Source organism: Trichosurus vulpecula, chromosome 5 (assembly GCF_011100635.1).
Source record: "Trichosurus vulpecula isolate mTriVul1 chromosome 5, mTriVul1.pri, whole genome shotgun sequence".
NCBI classification, from domain to species: domain Eukaryota; kingdom Metazoa; phylum Chordata; class Mammalia; order Diprotodontia; family Phalangeridae; genus Trichosurus; species Trichosurus vulpecula.
The window spans coordinates 104,259,523-104,275,720 of NC_050577.1; the positions used below are offsets into that span (position 1 = coordinate 104,259,523).

A 16,198-nucleotide genomic window follows, 5' to 3' on the forward strand; every position below is an offset into this window, starting at 1 on the left:
TGCTAGCTTTAAGGATGTCTCCCATTTTGCCTATAGTACCTGGCAGGTAGAAACACCAACTCCTCAGTAGGTGGAGATCAAGAAGGATTGTTGTTAAAGTTCACCCCCTGTACAACTGACATGGAAAAAATGGGTTTATTATGTTTGGTTTTGTTTTTTAATGAAGGGGAAATATTTCTATCTGAGAGAGAGGAACTCTCTTGTCTAGATATAAGGAGTTACATGAATTGATCTCTGGAGACAAGAGTTTATCCCTCAGGCTGTGCTGTATTGCCACGTATCAGTCCAAAATTGTTCTCAATTTTTTTAGAAGAAAACTCAAAAGAAACCCAAGCACTGACATGAGCAATTAATAGAGCATCATTTTATTGGCATCATGTCCCCACACAGGATACCAATGGAAGGGACAGAAACACGGGTCCGGGTATTTAGCTGTTGGCAGCAATAGTTGACTCAATCCAGCTCACATAGTTGTAGACTTTGGTGTAGACACCAGGATAATTCTTCAGAGCACAGCCATAGCCCCAGGAGACAATACCCTGGAGTTCTCCGTTACATGCTACAGGGCCACCTGAGTCACCCTGGGGATGGAGAACATGGAAGAGTGAGGAGACGGAAAGGAAGAGACTGTAGCCCATACCTTAGTCTGAAGCTTGTGGTCATAGACTCACACTTGGAAGAGATCTCAGAGTCCAATGCTGCCTCTACGGTCATCTAGTCTTTCTCCAACTTCACCTTCCATTTAGCATTCCTATCCTTCCAGATCTTCATGGCTATTCCCATTCAGCCCACCTTCAACTCATCTAGATGTACTTGAGAAAGTGCTGTTAAGGACATCCCCTCTCTTTTCTTTCTTTTTAGAGACCTTGGTGTTTCCCTGAACCCTGATCCCTGTTGGGCGTGATGAAAGTGGTAGTTTATTCTGCTTACAGAAGGGCAGTGCCTTACCTGGCAGGAATCCTTGCCACCCTGCAGGTAGCCAACGCAGATCATGTTTGATGTGATTTGACCAGGATAGGATTTAGTGCAATCAGAATTAGACAGAATGGGAGCTTCCAAACACTGCAGAAGGTCTGGGTAGTCAGCTGTGAAGAAAATGGATTTGGAGGAGGATCAGAGCAGTTGTCAGACTAAAGAACAATGCACAGCCTACCTAACATAGTGCTAATTCCTAAAATCAGAGGTAAGAGAAAGGAGCTTGGGAACTTTAGTACAGAAAAGAGAAAACAGGTTTAATCTCTCCTTCCTGTGAATTCCAATAATTTCCAAATGTTTCTCATGGCACATCTTATACTTCTCTCTATGATGTTCATTTGTGTAAGTGTTCCATCCCTTCTACTAGACTAAAAAGGCAGTGGTGCAGAGTGAATAAAGAAGGGTCTTGGAACCAGGAAGATCTCCAGTTAAATCTTGTTCCTGATATATATATGGCTATGTGACATGGGGCAGGTCCCTTAACTTCTTAGATTTGCAGGCAATTCCCTGTAAACCTGCTAAATTGCAGAGAAAGAGCTGCTCTGCAATGGTATAGGGTATACACAAACACAAACACACACACATAGTGAATATATTTATAGTGAATACATAGATATATATATATATATATGTACATACACATATCTATCTATTTCTATATCTATCTATCTATCTATCTATCTATCTATCTATCTATCTATCTCTCTATCTATGTATCACTGATCCAGACTCTGCCTTTATCCCTACTTGATTGTAACCTCCTTCAGGAAAAAAGCCATTTTTTTTCATTTCCATATATTTTCCCCAGCACATAGCACAGCACCTTCTACATAATAGGTCCCTGAAATGTTTGATGAGTAAATATTAGTATGAGGCTAAATTATGGGCAGCCATAAGATGCTACTGGCTTCATTCTCACTGAAAATAGCACGTTATTATTATTATTGTGTATTTAAAGCATTCATAATTTTACAAATTTGACAGGTGCTTGTAGATGTAGAAAATGTACTTGGAGTTATCTATATTGGTTGTTCTGAGGATCCAAGAAATATTCATTTCTATTGTGGGCTTCTTGAAACCAGAAAGAGAGAGGAAATGTAGGGGCAGGCTACAGAGAACAGGAGAAATGGGGAGCTGCCCTAAGGTCAGGGTGGTTGATCTGATGCTAAGGTAGGGGACAGGACAAAGTTACTTACCACCATTGATAGCAGTGTTTCCCCAACCAGAGATGAGACACTGAGTGCCTGTACTTGGACTGGACTTGGGCAGGGAGATGGTAGCCACATAACTGTTGAGGACAGCTGCGGTTTTCAGCTTGATCAGCAGGATGTCATTATCCAAGGTTCTCGAGTTGTAGTTTGGGTGTTTGATGATCTTTGCTGCATCTATGAACTGCTCATTTCCCTCAAGGGTCTCTATGTTATGCTCTCCCAGTCTCACCTGAAGTTTGCTGATGAGTAAAATTATTTTCATTGCTGGATGTGTCCACAAAGGGTACTCTCTTCTAAGAATTCTGTACATATTCTATGTCAGATTCTGTACAGCTTGGATCACATTAAATGGAATATAAATAATGTGTGTTGTGAAATTGTGTATGCTTGTGTGTGTGTGTTTGTATGTGCTTGTTTGTGTGTGTGTGTGTGTGTGTGTGTGTGTGCAATAACATTGACTACAATCCTGCTCTATGGGGAAATGCAAAGGATGGCTGTGGATGCTTCAAAAACTGTCCATTTCTTGCTTCAGTGATAGCATGCCATAAAGAAATGAAACATTATTCCTAGACATTTGAAAACTACACCTTCTTCCTAACTCTTTGCACTTTTGTTTGCTCTGTATCACTCATTTTGAGTCATGTAACACCAAGCTTAATCTATGAATTATCCTATTTCCACTCAACCCTTAACTCAACCCAAAACCTTAATAAGTTGAACTTCTCTGAATTTCTGTTCTTCAACCAAAATCGTGCCCCTTGTCCTCCATGAGGTCTCCAAAAGTTACCATAGCTAGCTGGCTGTGGAACCCACCCTGAGAACAGCACCATTCCTATTACTTACGATTGGTAGCAATGGGCAGCTGACACCACCCATTGTTCATTGATGAGGGATCCACCACAATAATGTCCACCATTATAATTCACGGACACCTGGTAGGGGAGGCTGTTAGCCGAACAGGTGTAGCCCCCGATGATCTTATCATCATCATCAGTGGAGAAAGCAACTTGGAGAGAAAATTGGGAAAAGAGAATTTAGCAGCATGTGAAATCTGAGCCCTAGAGTTGATTTCAATAATTTTACCTTCTACTAAGTCCCTTCAAAGTCTGGAGAGCATTGCTATTATGACCATGGTTAACATAATCAAGAGATCTGTCTCCTTATCTATGTTATCTATGTGTCTCTCTCTATTTCTCTCTGTGTCTCTGCTTCTTTCTCTGTTTCTCTTCCTGTTTCTCTCTCTGTCTCTGTCTCTGTCTTCGTTTCTCTCTCTCTCTCTCTCTCTCTCTCTCTCTCTCTCTCTCTCTCTCTGTCTCTCTCTCTCTGTCTCTTCTCTCTCTCTGCCTCTTTCTGTCTCTCCCTTCCCTCTCTCCCTCTCTGTTTCTCTGTCTCTCTGTCTTCATTCTCTGTCTTACTCTCACCTTGTTTCTTCAAGACCTAAGCAATGGACAATCTGAAAGGAGTCCTAGAATCGTATGTATGAGTATAAGAATGACAAGTAATAAATATGACTTCACTTATCAATGTTCTTTTGAGAAATCTTTTAAGCCCCATCTATGTGACAGGGTCCTCTATCCTCTTGAACATTGTTCTGTCCTCCATTGTTCCTTTTGTCCCTTCATGTCATATTAGCCTCTTGTAGCTTCTCCCCAAGCTGCATTCTGCATTGGGCTCTACCTTGTTTTAAACAGGCTCTCCTCCATTCTACCCCGCCCAGGTGAAACACAGGGAAGAATATCCTTATTTTCATAGGTAGTAGAATCAATTAATAATCATTAATTGATAATTAATAATCTTTTGATGAATTAATAATCATAAACCTACTCTTGTCAGATCTGCAGGATCCAAAGATAAAACTGAATCTTTCCTTCACTTTACAAGCTCACATTTCATTAGTGTGAATGTGATCCTGTCTATCCCTTCCCTTCTCCCATCCCTTCCTATTCAGACCAGCCTTCTCATTCACTGGTTCTCTCTGATCTCGGACCCTGTTGCTTTTTGACCCATTGATCTTTTCCACTTGTATTTGTTTCCTTCCTTCCTCATTTGTGCCCCCCAGAAGTTTCCTTTGCACAATTCTAGCTCCTTCACTGCATGCAGAGGTTTGCTTATGAGAAGAGCCTATAGTTGTGCATATTGGGGACAGAAAGAGGTGAACAAAGTGAAGGGGGCTTGGAATGGGAAGCTAGAAAAGATGAGTAGGTGAAGAGAGAAACTAGACAGTTATGGAGGTGGGTTGTGGAAGAACAGTGACTGAAGAAGAAGATGGAAGCATAGATTGAAAGAATGGCCAGAATGTTCTACAGGCCAGGGGCAGTACGGGATATAAGGTGATTGGGAGGGCTCTCACCAGCTGCTCCAACAAAAGCCAGGATCAGAAGTGGGTTCATGTTGGCAGGGTTTGGTTGACTTTTCGATGGAGGCCCTCAGCTTTTTATATTCTTGTGGGGGAGTAGAAAGTGTTTGTAAAGCAGAAGGTCACCCCTTTCCTCACCTCTTCCTTCCCACACACCTGTCACTTTTCCCTTTCTTACCTTCTTGTGTCAGTTCTAGTTTTAGCCCTTTTTGTAGATAAATAGCTTTTAAATGATAAAGAAATTTCCATGGGCATTCCAAACAATTGAGTCCTGTGAACATAAACAGATGTTTATGGATGGAGATGGAGAGATGGGAGTTTCTGTACAGCGTCAGTTCACTCTGAAGTTTAGTTCTCATTCAGATAGGAATATGTGATTCTTCTCTCTTTATCCTCCCTGACCATCCATACTTTATTTAAAATATGTCATTCAAAAATGTAAGTTGGAAAGTGAATTTCTTTCATATCTTTTAGTCTTTGTAGACAGCCTCCCTTTTTCTTAGTCATCAGAGCTATATTTTGGCAGAGACCGGCAAGTAGTGTGACATGTCCTACAAAAGAGTTTAAGTTTTGAGTAATAAGTGGCATATTGGGTCATGGATAGTCTCATGGTCTGTTTCATGATCCTGACTACTAACAAAGAGAATTTGGAAATAAATACAAATAAATACAAAGCTCTGAAAAATAAAGTTATGAAACTCAAAAATATAGTTCTGATGAGTAAGAAAAGAGGAAGCTGATCAAAAGGATTAACAGATATAAAATGAATTCATTTTCCAATTTATATTTTTAAAGACCATATATAGAAGAAGAAGGCCCGCATAGGTCACTAGAGATGAAGAGAGAAGAGTCATATGTTTTTAAAAAAAGAGCTAAATCAGGAAAAGTCATGCTAAAATGAACTAAGGCAAAGCTTGTGTGCATGTGCGTGTTCGTGGGTGTAAATATTCATGTGTTTGTGATGTTGGATTAAATAGGAAAATCAAAGAAGAGGTAGATGGGGTAATCACAGTGGTCAAAGGAAAGAAAACTACTCAACCTTTATTTTGTTGATGTTTGCTCTGTGGAGGAGAATGATCATCATGCTGAATATTCCAATTCTTAAATTCTGTAATTGTGTCATTCTATGCCTCATTTCAGGGATCATCCCTATAAAATAATGGTGAGAATAATAAGCACACAAACATGTTTTGGTTTAAAGGTTTAGTTTTTCAAAGCATTTTTAACAACGTTATTTCATTTGATCCTTTAAAAATCCCATATGGAAGGCAGGACAAATGTCATTATACCTTTTTTATAGCTCAGGAAGCTAATACTTAGTAAGACAGGATGTGGAAATATAGGACTGGAACAGAAGATTCCAGATTGCAGAGGAGGTTGGGGGAGGGCATGGGAAGTGGGCAGTAATGCATGATGGGAATGCCTGCAGCTGACATTTAAGAGAAAGGTTACTGGAGTTAATGCCAGAAGCACCCATAGACGTGTTAGAACACCAGGACCTTGTTGATATCATGAGCTCCACTAGGAAAAAAACAAGATAAGGAGCTTATTTTTGACATGATACTTAATCCCAGCAATTCAGTTTGCCATAGTACCTGCTGAAGTAGTCCTTTAGGAATAATGGGTGAATGATAAATGGTACTCTTCTAGTTCCATAAAGTAAGAAAACTAGACAGTAAAATTTTAAGAAAATAAGGGGAAAATGCTTCATTATGCGTCAATTTTCTAAGTGATGTCTAACCAGATTTTATTGTTCAGTTGTTTCAGTTGTGTCCAACTCTTTGAGACCCCATTTTGGTTTTTTTTTTGTTTTTTTGATAAAGATACTAGAATGGTTTGCCATTTCTGTCTCCAACTCATGTTATAAATGAGGAATTGAGGCAAACACGGTTAAGTGACTTGCCCATGGTCACAGAGCTAGTAGGTATCTGAGGACAGATTTGAACTCAGGAAGATGAGTCTTCCTGACTCCAAGCCCAGTATTCTATTCACTGCATCTTCTAGCTGTTTATAACTACAACTAAGCTGAATTATCATAGAAATATTCACAGATGAATTGTATCCTAAGTACTGTTGATCACAGTTGAATAGGATCACTTAATTAACTTTAATTGAATATGCAAAGGAGGCAACTAGGTGGCTCAATGGATAGAGCTCTTTGCCTGGATTCAGGAAGACTTGAGTTCAGATCCCACATCACACATAATCTGCATGGCCCTGGGCAAGTTTTTTAACCTATGTTTGCCTTAATTAGCAAGAGAAGAAAATGGCAAATGACTCTGGAATTTTTGTCAAGAAAGCCCCAAATGGGGTTACAAAGAGTCAAACATGATTCACTGAATGACTAAATGAATTCAAAATCTAGATTTATCTCCAATGAGAGGGATGGATAGACTATTTAAAAGCTTTCCTTCTGTAGCCTAGAGATTCTCCACTGCCTTTTAAAAATATCTGTGGAGATACTAAGGCCAAAGACATCTTCCACCAATAAAAGAAATAAAATTAGATGACATAGAATTGGTCTGACACATCACCAACAATGAGTCTACCACAACTATGTCAATAACTGAGAGAAGGCTGCAGCAGTTTTTTTTTTTATTGTTGTTGTGGGGTGAAAGCTAAGCAATAGAACAAAAATACCAGTATTTCTACTTTCTACGTGTTTGGCATTAGGACTTCTGTGGTCAAATAGGGTGAATGGAGATCGTACAAAAAGGCACGGAAACTCCTTCCAGAACTAGAGAAAAGTAAACAAAGTTCCGGAAATTACCCTTATGACCATGTGTCTAAAGGAGCCAGTAGGAGTGAGGTACAAAAGGTGGTAATCAGGAAGTCAGCACAGCTGAGAGACCTTCTCGTGTTGAAGCAGAGAATGCTGGGTATTAGGAACTCCATTCAACTGGTGAGGATGGGAAAACAGCTTTCTCCTTTTTGGTTCATGATTTTAAAACATTTAGTTCATACGAGTAGCATCTGTTCCTTATAGAAACGGTGGGTGCGTGTGGTATGGATTTTTCTCCATCTTCTCCCAGAAATCTAGGAGGGAAATGGAGAAATGGGAAAGAAAAGGAGATGGTTAAAGGTAGCTTTAGCCACACAAGAGTGTTTGTTTGAGCTTCCTTTTTTCTTTATTCTCTGAGTAAACTATGGTAAATCTCTGAGTCTGTGAATCCACTTGGAAATGATATGAGTAAATGTAATCTATTACAGGGCCCAGGCTTATACCTAAATATAAAAAGCAGATTTCATATTTTAACATTTTGAACAAGATTGCATTTCATCTCGTGGGCGAAATGAGGACTTTGCAAAGGAGAGATAAGTCAAAGATTTGTGTGTGTGTGTGTGTGTGTGTGTGTGTGATTGTAGCCCCAGGGGATTGGCAACTCAGGTTTTCTGTTCTCCCTGTGAACAGAGGAGAAGCTACTAACTACATGGACTAGAGAACTGACAAAGCCAAGGCTAGTAGAATTTGTTGTGCAATTCAGATGTTGCATTCAGCTAACTAAACTCCCTTGTTACATAATTAATACAGTGACATGCTGTATTCCCTTAGGCTTAAGGAAAATAGCACTCAGACCGCATACCTGAAGGGTCTTAGGTAGAGAACCATGTCATCCTTCTAAAAATCATTCTAGTTCAAAGAACTGTGTTCCTGTGATTTATTTCTTCTTGCGTGGGTGTGTGTGTGTGGGGGGTGGGTTCCTCATAGGCATACTGTGCACCCCTCTCTTTCTGGATTGCCTTTGTAGAAACTCCAGAACTTCCTAGTCCCTGACTCTACCAACTCCTCCTTATCAGGCTAAAATACCCCAGCCACTATTCCTATTCTCAGAGGTGGGAACTGTCCTTTTGGAAGCCCAGAGCCTGGGAGTCACAGCACCTGGAGAGGGGGAGGAGAAACCAAAAGATCCCTGAAACATCTGTTCTTTTCCCTCCTGAATTCCTTCCACTCTTTAAAGGCTAATTTAAATATTATCTCCTACATGAAGCCTTCCCTGATTACCGCTGTTGGTAATTATATAATAATACCTAATACTCATATAGCATTTAAGGTTTATAAGAAACTTTGCATATTGCCCTTCCAAAAGCCCTGTGATGTTGGTGGTATTATAATCCTCACTTTACAAATGAGAAAACTAAATGTCTGAGAGAGGTCAATGTCTAGTCTAGTACCAGATATATTCAGATGTTAGAGCAGTTTCTTCTGCAGCTTTCTAATGCACACACACACACACACACACACACACACACACACACATATATATTAATTTTCCTGCATTTGTTTCTTATTTCCATACTGTTCTGTAAGCCCTAAAGGCCTAGGACCATGTCTTAATTAAAATTTTTGTGCTCCTGCCTAAGTCTAGTAGGAGTCACTAAAGTGATTTTTGAATGAATACATTGATAGATGATTAAAAAGGGAGAAGTTGTAGGGGTTGATGAAGAGAGGGTTGAGGTCAGGAAAATAGTTTCAGGAAGAAACAGTGGGGGTAGATAACCCCTCCACAGCCTTACCTCCCTAGGCTTCCTTGAAAGATGTCTCACAGTTAGCCTATGATAACCAGTCAGGCTTCCAATACCACCAACTCTTTAATAGTTGGGGAGAAAGAAGGATTGATGCTATAATTAACCCATGTATAACTAATGTGGAAAAATGTATCTGTTATGTTTTTTGTTTTTAAACCAAGGGGAAATATTCCCATTGCAGAGAGAGCCACTCTCTTGTCTACATATAAGGAGTTACATGGATTGATCTCTGGAGGCAAGAGTTTGCCCTCAGGCTGTGCTGCTGTATCAGTAAGGCAATAAGCACAATGATAAGCATGAATATGCCTATGTAGTATGAGAGACTGTCCATATAGAAGTATAACATTTATTAAGACACCAGAGAACCATATCCCATAACCAAATGTTCAGCTCCCACAGCCAGTTACCCCACTTTATCATAACAGTAAGGAACTTAAAACACAATATCACAACATGGAGCCTCACCATCCCAAAACCTCTCCAACCCCCTGCTGGCATCTTTCCAGAAACAAATTCATGGTACAGCTATCATCACCATCTGTTCAGCTCTAACTATCATGATGGCCATTAACAGCCATAGCAGCTCTCTCTCTCTCTCTCAGCATTTCCTGTGACATAACTTCATTCTCCTGTCAGGAAGCTCCTCCCACCACATATGACTGAGGCTTCCTGTGATGTCCCATTAATGGGTGGGAAAGGTCTTCAAATCTAAATTGCTACTGCATTCAGCCCCAAGATCTTTCTTATCCATTACATAGGGCAATGGAAATTTTGGGATAACTGGTGTCAACAGAACTTTACAGAACAATATAACAGGGATAACACAAGATAAGCATATAAAACAATATCATCATAACCCTCTTAGAATTAATGGGGCTTAGAATCTTGTGGTAAGAGGTGAAGGTCTCGTCCTCCAAAGCTTCTTCCTGCTGAAATTGGAGGTAGAGCTGTCACTGCCCCAAGACATTAAGAGTCCCATTCGAGAGGTCAGTTCTTTATCAAGCTGGGATCCAGAACTTATTTGATGCCAGATTCAGGGATGAAAAATCATAGTCATGGACAGGTCCAGAGGTGACAACCAAACACATCAGAGGATGACATCTGGCTTAAGCATTCAGGCATCCGCAGGTGGATGGTGCTAAGCCTGCAGGAAACAAATCTCACAAACAAATTTAACAGACAAAAGCCAAAAAGGAACAAAGAGACTATCATAGCCTCATTCACGATAGAATACATGAGCCAAGGGTCCAAATTTCATAACAATTTCCTCCTGGGTAAACCACTATTACTGTATTGTCTTTCCCATGTGCTATATTTTCTGCAGCCTTTGGAACATTGTCCATCTTCCGCTTTACCTGTAATTTAGCTACTGCTTTTATTCTATCAGTAGAACTGAATCCTTCCTTTCTTCTGATAGTTATTTTGGAAGAAGTGTCAGTTTTCACAAGAGGTATTGTTTCACAAGGAATAATAATCAGTTGAATTATTCTATCATTTTTACACAACTGTATAGGTTCTTCATCTAAATTCTGGAGTGTCACAATAATTTCTCCTAGATAACTAGAATCTATCACTCCAGCCAATACATGTATTCCCTGAGCTGCTAATCCTAATTTAGGTAATATCTATCCAAAATGATTCTTAAGTATTCTCATACATATCCCAGTAGAGATTTTTCTTATCTCTTTTCTATCCAACCAAAAGTCCTCTAAACAATGTCAATTATATCCCGCAGAACCAAGTATTCCTGGATACGGTGGTGGGACATCTTCCCTCACAGTCCAATACTCAATATTTTGGATGTTATGTGATTGCTGTTTTCTAACTGGCAGATTTGGAGTCATCATTCTGGCTAGTGTTGTATTTCCCCCAATGGCCTATTATTCAAATTATGTAAAGCAGTGAATAAATTTTCCTTCCAATGTTGATACGAATTATTAAAACTTAACTTTCTTAAATGTTCTTTCAACAATCCATTAATTCTATCAACACAGATGCTTGTGGATAATATGGAATATGATATATCCATTCTATATTATTTAATACACCATATCTCTTTATGTCATTACCTTCGAAATGCGACCCATTGTCACTTTGAATTTTAAGGAGAAGCCACTAGTACACTGAATAGGTGTCAACACAAATTTACATCCTTCATCTTGGGGCAGTAGTCCAATATAATCTACCTGCCATATCTGGGCTGGAACTTTTCCCCTTGCTATTTCCCCAGTTACTACCCTATAAACAATTTATTCCTTTTCAAATTGACATATATGACATTCCTCTGCTACTGGGTGTAACAATGTATAAGAGATACTAATTCCTCAATCTTGTGCCAACTGGTGTGTGGCCTGGAACCCTAAATGGCTAGCCATTCGGTGGACCCATTTTGCTAATACTGGATCATCAGTTGGTGTCAGAGTAGGGACAATATGTTCAGTAGCAATCTATCCTAGTCGATCAACATGTACCTTGTACTCACATTCTGGCGTAGTACCAAGGCCTGAGAAAGGACAGAAAAATGAGATGACTAGGCCACTGGCTACTTTGTTTTTCTGATCTTTTTTCCTTGAAAAGCACTGCAATTTGGTGTACTCCCCCCTTAATTTTCCTGAGCTATATCACATGTTCTTTAACCATTCCTTGTAGTTGACCCATAAGTTTTTCAGTCATTTCAGTCATGTCTGACTCTGCATAATCCCATTGGGAGTTTTCTCAGCAAAAATGCTAGAGTCGTTTGCTATTTCCTTTTATAGATGAGGAAACTGAGGCAAACAGGGCTAAGTGACTTTCCCTGTGTAGCACAGCTGATAAATTCCTGTGGGCAGACATGAACTCAGGAAGATGAGTCTTCCTGACTCCAGGCCCAGCATTCTGTGCACTATGGTGCTGCCTAACTGACTGGCAAGAGTCCATGACAATGCCTGCACTTCATTTATATGGATGGCTCCCCCCCTCACCTACTGTCTATGTGCCTTTCCTTTCAGTTTCTGAGTGCTGTTTAAATCAATGATCCTCATGAAAGGTTGTGGCTGAGCATTGCAATAGCACAGTAAAAATTAATACAAAATCTGTATTACAAAGCATCAAAGCATAATAATTCATTCGCTCCCAGTTCCAACCAATCACAGGAAAACTAAAACTATAGTAACAATAAAATTTCAGTTTTTTCCCTCTTCAACCAAGAAATTCAGTGTCTCATTATAGAGCTCCCTGGTTCTCTTAATCCTGCCATGAGTGAGAGGGTCACAGTCACCTCAACAATTGGGAAATGCTGTGATTTTCCACTTGAGTTGTTGCGTATATATGCAAAGATGAATCTCATTGAACATGAGAAGGAAGAAGCATTTACAATACACCTACTATGTACCAGGCACTCTGCTTTACAAATACAAATATTCACAACCACCCTGCAATATAGGTGCTGTTATTATCCTCATTTTCTAGTTGAAGTAACTGATGCTACCAGAGTGACTTGCCCAAAGTCACACAGCTAGTAATGGTCCAAGGTTGCATTTGGACTCCTGTCCTCCTAAATCTAGGCCCACTGTTCCATCCGCTACACTACTTAGCTGGTTAAGAAACTAAGAGATCAAGAGCCACAGCTCCAAGGTCCATTGGGTTGGTGCTCAAATCTTCCTGTCTTTCCAGCCCTGCTCAGTGCAAAGAGGCATTGTTCAAAGGGTCTTAGGGACTGGCTGTTTGTCATTAACTTGTCTATCATCTTTTTTATGGATTTCTCTCTGTTTCCTTCAATATTTCTTAATCCACTCATGTTTGCCATTTCTCTCACAAATGTGCATCTCAGCAATGCTCCCGTGGGAACTTTGCATTCTGGGAAAAATAGATAAATGAAAGCCCATTTATAATCTGGCTCTAGAACAGTTTGGCAAGAGTGAAAGATTTTGAATGCACAACCAAAAATTAATTAAAAATATAGGTGTAATGAATCTGAGGTGTTTCTGACAACCCTTGTCCAGGTTGCATTGCACAACTTCACTGCAGCCTTGGTTTTGAACACAAAGCGTGGGTGCTTTTCACTGCACATACACTCTTGCCATGCGATGCCAGTGAAAGCTGCTGAAACATGAAAACGGGTCTCAAGTGGAAAACATTTAAGAAGCCCTGCTCTAAATTAACTTTAAGGATTGATCATATATTACATCTCCTCATGCACTTTACAAACAAATTGGCTTACTTGCTATTCCCTGTTCATGAAATTCCATATGTTGCTCCTGGGCCTTTACATAGGTCACTCCCCATCAAAGGAACACTCAGTTTTTTACCTCTTGGAACCACTAACTCCCTTCATGTCTCCATGGCTCAGTTGAAATTAGTGCCATATCCTCTAAGAGGCCTTTTTTTATCTTCCATGAAGTGCCAAGAAAGACCTATTACAGTGGAAGGAAAGATGGGAAGGTGGTCAATGAGCATTGTTTGAATCTTACTGTCATCAATACTGGCTCAAAGAGAGAATAATATACGCAATCAGTTGAATTTAGAAATCTGTCTTATCCATCAGGGAACTAGGAGGGGAGGTGATCAAGTAAAGGGGGGACTGAGACTGACAGAAGGGAGGGCAGATCAGGGGAGGTGGTAGACAGAATCAAAACACTGGTAAGGAGGGAAAGGTGAAAGGAGAGAGAGGACAAACAGAAGGAAGAATAGGATGGAGGAGTTATCATAACTGTGAATTTTAATGGGATTAACTCTCCCATAAAATGGAAGTGGATATCAGAGTTGATCAAAAGACAGAAATCTACAATATGTTGCTTACTATAAACACACTTGAAGGGGAGAGACACAAACAAAATAAAGCTAACTGACTGGAGCAGAATCTGTTATGCTTCATCTGGAGTAAAAAAAAAAAAGCAGGGGTAGCAATCCTTATCTTAAACAAAATGAAATAAAAAATAGACCTGATTAAAAGAGATAAGGAAGGAAACTACATCTTGCTAAAAGGTACCATAGACAATGAAGCAATCAAATAAGAAGAGCAAGGAAAAGCATACTTGTCAGATCTATGGAGAGCAGAAGAATTCATGACCAAACAAGAGAGAGCATTACAAAATGTAGAACAGGTAATTTTTATTATATTAAATTAAAAAGCTTTTATACAAACAAAACCAAGGCAACCAAGATTAGAAAGAAAGCAGAAAGCTGGGAAACAAACTTTACAGCAAGTGTCTCAGATAAAGGCTTCATTTCTCAAGTATATACAGAACTTAGTCAAAAGTATGACAAGTCATTCCCAGTTTATAAACGCCTCAAAGGATATGAACAGGCATTTGTCAGACGAAGAAATCAAAGCTACCTATAGGCAAATGAAAGGAGTGCTCTAATCACTTTTGATTAGAGAAATGCAAATTTAAACAACTGTGAAATACCATCTCACACCAATTAGATTGGATAATGTGACAAAAAAGGTAAATGATAAATGTTGGAGAGGATGTGGAAAAATTGGGACATGAATGCACTATTGGTGCAGTTGTAAACTGATCCAACCATTCTGGAGAACAATTTAGAAGTATGCTCAAAGGGCAAACAAACTGTGCTTACCATCTGATCCTGCAATACCACTACTAGATCTATATCCCAAAGAGATCATAAAAAAGGAAAAGTATCTACATGTGCAAACATATTGATAGCAGCCCTTTTCATGGTTGCAAAATATTGGAAATTGTGGGGATGCCCATCAATTGGGGAATGGCTGAACAAGATATTGTATATGAATATATTGGAATACTATTGTGCATTAAGAAATAATGAACAGGCAGATTTCTGGAAAACCTGGAAAGACTTGTACAAACTGATGCAAAGTGAAATGAGCAGAACCAGGAAACATTGCACACGGTATCAGCAACATTATGTGATGATCAATTATGAATAACTCGGCTCTTCTCAGCCACACAATGATCCAAGACAAGTACAAAGGATTCACAAAGGAAAATACCGTCTATATCCACTTAAAGAACAGATGGACAGAGGTGGAGCCAAGATGGCGGCTGGAAAGCAGAGACTAGCATGAGCTCCATGCTGAGTCCCTCCAAAAACCTATAAAAATGGCTCTGAACCAATTCTAGAACTGCAGAACCCACAAAACAGCAGAGGGAAGCAGGGCTCCAGCCCACGACAACCTGGATGGTCTCTGCGGGTGTTCTATCCTGCACGGAGCTAGGAGCAGAGTGAAGTGGAGTGGAGCAGAGCCCAGCGTGAGCGGCACGGACCAACTAGACCAGGAGCTGGGCGGAGCGTTCCCTAGCGCCCCGAATCAGTGAGCTGCCCCAATTACCAGACTTCTCAACCCAGTTCGGCCACCGCCCCCGGAGCAGCAGAGGTGGGGCAGCTATAGAAGTTCAGCTGCAGTTGCTTCCGGCCCCAGGCCCACCTGGTGGGAGGAATTAAGTGGCGGATCAGAGCAGGAGTGAAGAGCCTGCTGAAGATCTAAGTTCAGTCTGGGTTGGGGGTTCTTGGGGAAGGAGGAGTGCTGGTGTGGCAGAGCTGGTGTGGCAGAGCTGGTGCATCCCCCCAGGCATGGAACATAGAACGCTTTAGTCTACAAGCAGTCATACCCCGCCGAAAAATTCAAGGGTCAAGTTAGTTGGTTGGGAATATGGCCAGGCAGCAAAAACGCACCCAGATTCAGTCTCAGACTCTGGAATCCTTCTTTGGTGACAAAGAAGACTAAAACATACAGGCAGAAGAAGTCAACAAAGTCATGGAACCTACAACAAAAGCCTCCAAGAAAAACATGAACTGGTCTTAGGCCATGGAAGAGCTCAAAAAGGATTTGGAGAAGCAGGTTAGAGAAGTAGAGGAAAAATTGGGAAGAGAAATGAGACGGATGCAAGAAAACCATGAAAAACAAGTCAATGACTTGCTAAAGGAGACCCAAAAAAATACTGAAAAATACACTGAAGAAAACAACACCTTAAAAATAGACTAACTCAAACGGCAAAAGAGCTCCAAAAAGCCAATGAGGAGAAGAATGCCTTGAAAGGCAGAATTAGCCAAATGGAAAAGGAGGTCCAAAAGACCACTGAAGAAAATACTACCTTAAAATTAGATTGGAGCAAGTGGAAGCTAGTGACTTTATGAGAAATCAAGATATTATAAAGCAGAACCAAAG

At 40.1% G+C, this 16,198-nt stretch overlaps 1 protein-coding gene and 1 gene segment (V, D, J or C); both read right to left on the reverse strand.

The window, feature by feature from the left end:
* The window catches only part of LOC118850482, a 220,720-nt gene that overhangs the window by 103,898 nt on the left and 100,624 nt on the right, over window positions 1-16,198 (reverse strand).
* Window positions 429-8,036, reverse strand: LOC118850483 (trypsin-like). Of its 2 annotated transcripts, none has more exons than XM_036759916.1 (5): window positions 7,997-8,036; window positions 3,030-3,192; window positions 2,172-2,425; window positions 949-1,085; window positions 429-581 (listed from the first exon to the last, which is right to left on the reverse strand). In XM_036759916.1, exons 1-5 carry the CDS (start codon window positions 8,034-8,036, stop codon window positions 429-431), a joined length of 747 nt encoding a protein of 248 aa, XP_036615811.1. The 2 variants fall into 2 exon arrangements, with proteins under 2 accessions (XP_036615811.1, XP_036615810.1); XM_036759915.1 differs by lacking the exon at window positions 7,997-8,036 and adding an exon at window positions 4,537-4,576.